At 43.1% G+C, this 7,940-nt stretch overlaps 1 protein-coding gene across 1 annotated transcript in view; it reads left to right on the top strand.

Moving 5' to 3' along the window:
* Nucleotides 1-7,940, top strand: part of Ddx58 (DExD/H-box helicase 58) — a 42,860-nt gene that overhangs the window by 25,035 nt on the left and 9,885 nt on the right. The window contains exons 10-13 of the mRNA XM_021222132.2: nucleotides 582-686; nucleotides 3,698-3,855; nucleotides 4,667-4,802; nucleotides 7,233-7,381. Coding sequence (XP_021077791.1) covers nucleotides 582-686; nucleotides 3,698-3,855; nucleotides 4,667-4,802; nucleotides 7,233-7,381 — 548 coding nt within the window. The remainder of the gene's footprint in view (nucleotides 1-581; nucleotides 687-3,697; nucleotides 3,856-4,666; nucleotides 4,803-7,232; nucleotides 7,382-7,940) is intronic.

The following is a 7,940-nucleotide window of genomic DNA, read 5'->3' as shown; positions in this document are numbered from 1 at the left end:
GTGGTGTATACCTTTAATCCCAGCACTTGGGAGGCAAAGGCAGGTGGATTTCTGAGTTCGAGGCCAGCCTGGTCTACAGAGTGAGTTCCAGGACAGCCAGGGCTACACAGAGAAACCCTGTCTTGAAAAACAAACAAAAGAACCTGCCTTCTGTGCAGCATAGGGTAGTTCTTGTCATTTCTCTGTCACTGAAACAGGACATGTGACAGGCAGTTCTTTTTCTGCCAAAAGTACACAAATAGGAATGATAGGATCAACGGGGGGCGCTCTTGGGGGCTCGGAGGTGCGCAGGAGAAAAGGAAATCGGGAAAGTGGGGCTGGAGTATGGTATTTGCAGAAACCAGAAAGCTGCCAGACCTGTCGAGAGTAGAGGCACCAGGAAAGCTGAGAAACTTAGACCAGACCAGGGGAGACACTAGACTCAGAAGCAGTCCTAAGGCTTTTGACAGCCTACTGTGATTTGGGCCCCGTGAGCTTGGAGCCTGTGGCTTTAAAGGACTTACCCAGGACGGAGCAGCACCGGGAAATGGCTGCATATGACCTGGGTTTCCTTCAGATTACTCACATGCCTTTGACCCCAGTTTCCAGGAAAGTGGAATCCCGGACTTCGAACACGTTTAAATGCATCATCTCTCAGCTGATGAAGGAGACAGAGAAGCTGGCAAAGGATGTCTCCGAGGAACTTGGTAAGCCATGGAGAGAGAAACCTCATGGTTTGTGTCCCTTCCACTTAGAGATGCTCATGGATTGCTCATTAGTGTCTTTAGTTTAGGGTGAGAGTGTACTCAGAGGGGGACTGACTTATTTATTCACACATATTTCTTTCTCTCTCTGTACCTTCTTTATCTCTTCATTCGTTTTTGCCATCCTTTTTTCCCCTATTCCTTTTTTAAAAGATTTATTTTTATTTGATATGTGTAGATGTTTTTGTCTGCACATATGTATGTATATCACATGTATCAGATACCCTGTAGTTACAGACAGTTGTGAGCTACCACATCTGCTGGGAATCGAACCCATGTGCTCTAGAAGGGTATCTGGTGCTCCTAACTACTGGGGAGCCCCCATTTCTCTAGCTGTTTTTAATACAAGGTTTTTTTCCCGTGTCCCTGGTTGGCCTAAGACTTGCTATGTAGACAGGGCTGGCTTTGAACTTGCAGGGGTCCTCTTGCTTCAGCTTCTGAGTCCTGGGGTCTCTAGCAAGCACTACCATACCTGGCTCAGATGTAGACTTTCTTTCTTTCTTTTTTTTAAAGACTTATTTATTTTTTATATGTAAGTACACTGTAGCTACCTTCAGACACTCCAGAAGCGGGCGCCAGATCTTGTTACAGATGGTTGTGAGCCACCATGTGGTTGCTGGGATTTGAATTCAGGACCTTTGGATAAGCAGTCAGTGCTCTTACCCGCTGAGCCATCTCTCCAGACCCCAGATGTAGACTTCCTTAATCCCTGGTTATTTAGGAACCTTATAGGAACTCTTTAATTCTCTCTTGCCTTTTTCTTTTTAAATACAAAACACATCCATCTGGACATACATACCTGAAAAATACTGTCTTTAAATCAGCTTCTAAATTTCCTTTCTTCCTTTTTTTTCCCTCTTGAGATAGAATCTCTGTATTCAGTGTAGGCTGGCCTTGAACTGGGAACTCTCCTCCTCCTCCTCCTCTTCTTCCTCTTCCTCAAGATGTGCATCATCACTGGGCTGCCATTAGAGCGCCATTATCCCTTCCAAGAGCAGTTTCCCCACTGGCCCAACACCTTCTCACTGTCTTCAGCTCTTGAAATTGTCACGACCTCCTAACCTCACCACACTGAGGACCAACTAGCCTTTTGCCACATGAGCATTCAGAAGGCACTTAAACAGTAGCTAAGGCACAGCACTGGGGGAGGAATAATGAACCCACTACAGGCCCTAAAGTAGTAGGGTATCGAGCATGCTCTCTCCTCTAGAGTTTTGGAATCTCTCTGTAAGGTAAACAGGAGGAGACCAGGTAGTCGGTACATGGCCCACCTAGAAGCAAAATGACATGGCCTGACTAAAGCGATGGATGGACAGACAGGCATAGAATTGTATGACTTATTTTTTGTTAGTTTTGAGACAGTCTGTCTGTGTAGCCCTGGCTGTCCTAGAACTCTCTTTGCAGACCAGGCTGGCCTCAAACTCACAGAGATCCACCTGCCTCTGCCTCCAGAGGCGTCCACACTTTAGAATCTTTTCTCACCTCCTCACATTGAGTATCTATCAATAGCTTTCTCATTTCTTCTGGAACTTGGACGTTTCTCATTGTGAGCTGGGTGTGGTGGCACCATCTCTACTCCCAGCAGCTTGTAGCTTGAGTCTGAGGCCAGCCTAGGCTACTGAGCTCCTATCCGTGTCTGTTCTTGTTGGTACCTGTCCTGTGTTCTGCTATTGCAAATGTGAGGGAAGCCATTTAACGCACACATGCATTTCTCTTCTTTGAACTGTACTGTGCTTGTCTCAAGAAGCCCAGGACACAAAACAATAGATCAAGCCTCTGGGGCTGTTCCCACTTCGTCTCTTCACCCCTCCCCACACCAACATTCCCTCTGAGTCTGAATCGCTGTGGATTCCACAGCCGAATCAAGGAGCCGAGGCTTAACTTGCACATGCGCACACAGATGCTTCCGGGATCACTATGTTGGACTCCGCCTTGTGGTTGGTGCTGCTCTGAGATCAGGTGTTCCGGCCTCATGGCAAAGTAGAGCATGCTGGGAAGGGTCCGGGTGCTCCCATTTTTATATAACGGTCTCTGATGAAGCCCTTGAGACTTGTTACTCTAATGGTATCTTCATTTTGAAAGGCAAAGTGTGTTTCTCCTCCTCCTCCTCCTCCCCCCCCCACCCCTCTTCTTCGTTCTCTGTTATGTTATTTCTGAACTACTTTGGCCGTTAGCCCCTTAAGCCTGCAGAGCTTAGGCACCACAGAGCTAGGCTTGAATTCTTGCCTCATCCACACAATATGAGCTTTATGACATTGGGAGTAAATTAGTTTTCCTTTTATAGAAGATTTATTTACTTAAAAAAAAAATGATGTGTATGTGCATGTGTGGGATGGTGCTGTTGCCTCCAGGGGTCAGAAGAGGGCGTTGAATGCCCTGGAACTGGATTTACAGGTGGTTGGAAGTCGCCCAATGTGAGTGCAGGGAACTGAACTTGGGTCCTCTACAAAGGGTCTAACTATTGAGGCATCACTCCTGCTCCTTAGCCGTTCTGAATCTGTTCTCTCTCTCTCTCTCTCTCTCTCTCTAAGATTTATTTATTTATTATATGTAAGTACACTGTAGCTGTCTTCAGACACTCTAGAGGAGGGCATCAGATCTCATTACGGATGGTTGTGAGCCACCATGTGGTTGCTGGGAATTGAACTCAGGACCTCTGGAAGAGCAGTCGGTGCTCTTACCTGCTGAGCCATCTCTCCAGCCCGTTTCCTAATTTTTTTTTTAAATTAAATATTGACCTCATGAAATTAGAAAATTTCAATGCAATTATGAACCTTGATTTTGTGTCGTTTAGTAAATAGTTATTTTACACCTCCCCCCCCCCCACACACACACATAGCTGAAGACCCAGTCTACTTCAGGATAAACATCTTCCTTATAATGAATAAGAAAGAAAATCAGAGGACCAGCGCTTGCAAATCTTTTATTTATTTATTTCTGTTCTTACCCTGTAGGAAAGCTATTTCAAATTCAAAACAGAGAATTCGGCACCCAGAGATATGAACAGTGGATTGTCGGTGTCCACAAAGCGTGCTCGGTGTTTCAGATGTCCGACAAAGAGGAGGAGAGTAGGGTCTGCAAAGCGCTCTTCCTGTACACATCGCATTTGCGGGTACACTGCTGCTCTCCAGGGCTGCTTTTCTGTCCCCGCGTCCCCCGGGATCTGTACTGTGGCAGCTGAGGAGAGAACATTAGCTTCTCAAGTCCAGGCACTTAATGAGGAACCTTTCCTGAAAGTCATCACCTACCTTATTTGTTCTCTGAAACTTTTCATCAAGTCTCCAAAACTGGATCAAAGAAAGGCTCATAGTCTGTGCCACACCTCCCCCCAGCCTGTGATTGGTGACCACCATCTAACTGAGCTCAAGAAGTGGCTCCTGTGGCCACATCCTGAAGCTTGTGTGGTCTTAACTTGGTTATAAAGCCATAGGTTAGAATCTCGGGGGCTCTGGCTAACACAGAGGGAAGGAGGAACCGTTAGAGCCCTCAGCTCTGGGAACTATTTAAAGACTTACTCCACACTATGGGATTGTGGGATCTTGACGCTTAATGGACTTCCAGCATAGGTGGTAAGGGCCGTCGTTATGAAAGGCCCATGTACACTTTAAGTATGACTTGGAATTTAAGGGGAATGTCAAAGCTGACTTGCTTTTGTTATTGTTTCCCATGATATGCTGTTTTATAATCCAAAGTGAATCTACTTTTAAATTTCTAGCTGAGCCAAAAATTGAAGCCAGCTTTTGGTTCAGAGGTTTTTTATTATAGACCCATTAAGGGCCATTCGCCATTAAACCCTCAGCTGTACTGTATGAGAAAGGTTTTCTGCAAACCAGTTTTGTGCTAGATACAGCGAGTTGAACTTGAGTGTAGTGAACATATGTGACCTCGGAAACGTATTGAGAATCACTTTTCATTTCAAACAGAAATACAACGATGCACTCATCATCAGTGAGGATGCACAGATGACAGACGCTCTGAATTACCTCAAAGCCTTCTTCCACGATGTCCGAGAAGCAGCATTCGATGAGACGGAGCAAGATCTTACTCGGAGGTTTGAAGGTGAGGGTGATTTCTGAAGTCAGAAGTCACTGGGGTCTGGTGGCTTGCATGGCAGTGTGTGCATCGTAGTTAAACATACGTCGCCGGCATGTTGGGTTTACGGTGAGATTTGTAGGGGCTGTGACAGAGCATGACCTTAGCATGGCTGAAATCCCCAGCACTGAAAACGAAACTATGCCAACCAACTGACAACTGGAGGGTTTAGCATCAGAGGAATCTAATGCCTGTGGGCGGATCTGTTGCTTGTTCCACTTTTCACTTGGGAAAAAGGGAAACAGTGGGATTTGGATAAAGTGCTTCCTATAGGTAGTAGATAGTGCTATTCTGATTAAGTCAGTAATTTAGAAGGTTTAATAACACCAGCACGTATTCTGATGATGTTAAGATTGTGCTTTATGCATACCCTTTCTCTCCTTCCTTCCTTCCTTCCTTCCTTCCTTCCTTCCTTCCTTCCTTCCTTCCTTCCTTCCTTCCTTCCTTCCTTCCTTCCTCTCTTCTCCTTCTCCTCCTCCTCCTCCTTCTCCTCCTTCTACTTGGAGACACAGTCTCTCTGTGTAGCCCTGGCTGTCCTGGAACTCACCCTGTAGACCAGGCTGGCCTTGACCCAGAGATCCACCGGCCTCCCTAGTGCTGGGATCAAAGGTGTGCAGCACCAGCGCCCAGTTTATGCATGCTTCTAATAATGAGAAAAATGCCTTACTACCCTTATAGTATACTCCGAACGTGGGAAGGTAGAAAATGGAAAAATGTTTTCTTTCTCCTTTCAAATTACTTTTCCTAGAAGCAATTACTATTAATAACTTTTTTGTTTATACTAATTTACTGTAAATACGTATGACATGCTATGTTGATAAATATACCATTAGTTTTCTGTAGGAAAATGTATACACATTTATGTGCATAAGTTTATTATACATTTTACTGGTACAGGAGATAGCATAGCACACACAACACACAAATAATAAACACGGAATTCATGTTCCACACAATACCTTTAGTGGACTTTTCAGTACCCTTGTGTCCAGAGCCAACCAGAGATGGCAATTACCCAATATGGAATGAGATGAAAGTCAGTTCTATTTTCTGTTAATGGCAGGAATAAGAACAAAATGAAACAGCAGAGGCATGTTGGAACCTTGCTGGTTTCTCAGTGATGGGAGCAACATTTTTTCTGAGCCAGATGATAGTTTTTCAAACACGGGTGGGACATTTCTGCATTTTTACGTGATGCATAGACAATAGCTAAATTTAATCCGCATTATATACTTAGCACTTTACAAAGCCTAGCATGACAATAAATGATGAAGCAAGTGCTATCTTCATTTCCATGGTGTGGGCACTTCTAGGGTCATCAGTCTCCAGCCATCACCATGTTGCTGAACTTGTGTAAAACTGAGCAGTAACACACACTAACATTTCTACCATTCATACACAAGTAAGTACACACTCAAGAGCATAGATAATAGCAAACTGTAATAAAATGAGTTAGAAAATTAATAAGTGTGGCTATTTGTTATATTTATTTTTAGTGTAAGTCATTGAGCTGCACGCATAAAGAGTTGAATTTTTAATAATAGTTATATTTAAAACCAGATCCACAAGTCTGAAGAACTTAAACTGACCATCATAATCTGGTTTGATCTGGTTCTAGTACACCACCAGTGTGTGTGTGTGTGTGTGTGTGTGTGTGTGTGTGTGCGCGCGCGCGCGCGCTCCTATGCGTACTTATAAATTTTTTTAAAAAGATAAGATATCCTATGCTTCAATTTTTAACTTAAAATAATCTTCTGAAAGCTGGGTGGTGGTGGTGCATGTCTTTAATCACAGCACTCAGGAGGCAGAGGCAGGTGGGTCTCTGGGTTCAAGGCCAGTCTGGTCTACAGAGTGAGTTCTAGGACAGCCAGGGCTACACAGAGAAACCTTGTTTCAAAAAAACCAAACCAAACCAATAAATAAATAAATAAATAAATAAATAAATAAATAAATAAAATATATCTTTTTGATGTTTCCAAATCAGCAGGTATATATAACTCTTTAATTTTAATAGTAACAGTATATTTACCTCAGTTTGGTAGCCTGGGATCTGTTGAGCTGTTTTTTGTTTTTTTGTTTTTTTTTGTTTTTTTTTTGTTTTTTGTATTTAGTTCATAGTTTCAACACTGACTGTCCTTGGAATCTTCTTCAGAGTTTTCTAAATAGAACTATGAGTCAAATTCCTAGCTGTGGATTACTGCGTCAAGCTTTATATTGCTTTATATTGTGAGCTTTATATTGCTAAGCTGCTTTTTAAAAAGGGTATTCCTGTTGAAATGAGGGTTTACTTATCCGATTTCTGGAGAACAATGGAGAGGCTAACTGAAATAGAAGGTCACTGTTTCTTCTAAAGCTTTAACATTTGTAAGCCTTTTGCAACATGCTCTCTATTTGCAGAAAAACTAGAGGACTTAGAAAAAGTTTCCAGGGATCCCAGCAACGAGAATCCTAAACTAAGAGACCTCTACTTGGTCTTACAAGAAGAGTACCACTTAAAGCCAGAGACCAAGACCATTCTCTTCGTGAAGACCAGAGCACTTGTGGATGTAAGCTGTGTGTGTGTGTGTGTGTGTGTGTGTGTGTGTGTGTTTACAGATTAGCCCTACTTTATTGAAAAGCTTGCCCATTCTTCACTGCCCTGTAATCAAGTATCCATACGTGTGTGGGCCTGTTCTGATTATTTCTTCTTACACCAATTGTCATTGTTTTTATTGACACACAGTTATAAGTCTTGGCACTATGGAGTAAGCACTGCATCCTTTTTAAAATTTAAAATTTCCACTTCCAGCCATCCTGTAGGTTTTGGTTAATGACTGTGTCTTATATACTTTACAGTTATCTTGATATCATCTTTTAAAAAAATTATTCAGATTTTAAAAACCAGTTTTAAAATTGGGCAGTAGGCTGGAGATACAGCTCACTGGTCAAGCACTTGTCTAGCATGCATGACTTTAATCCCCAGTTCTGAAAAACAAAATAGATATCCCTCTGTTTATGTAGAATGCCTTGAGCCTGTGGCCACAGCGTATCCCTCTGTTTCTGTAGAGTTGGCCACAGCGTATCCCTCTGTTTCTGTAGAGTTGGCCACAGCGTATCCCTCTGTTT

The sequence above is a fragment of the Mus pahari genome, chromosome 22 (genome assembly GCF_900095145.1).
Source record: "Mus pahari chromosome 22, PAHARI_EIJ_v1.1, whole genome shotgun sequence".
NCBI classification, from domain to species: domain Eukaryota; kingdom Metazoa; phylum Chordata; class Mammalia; order Rodentia; family Muridae; genus Mus; species Mus pahari.
The sequence above is the reverse complement of the archived record's forward strand: the minus strand, read 5'-3'. Positions and strand labels throughout refer to the sequence as shown.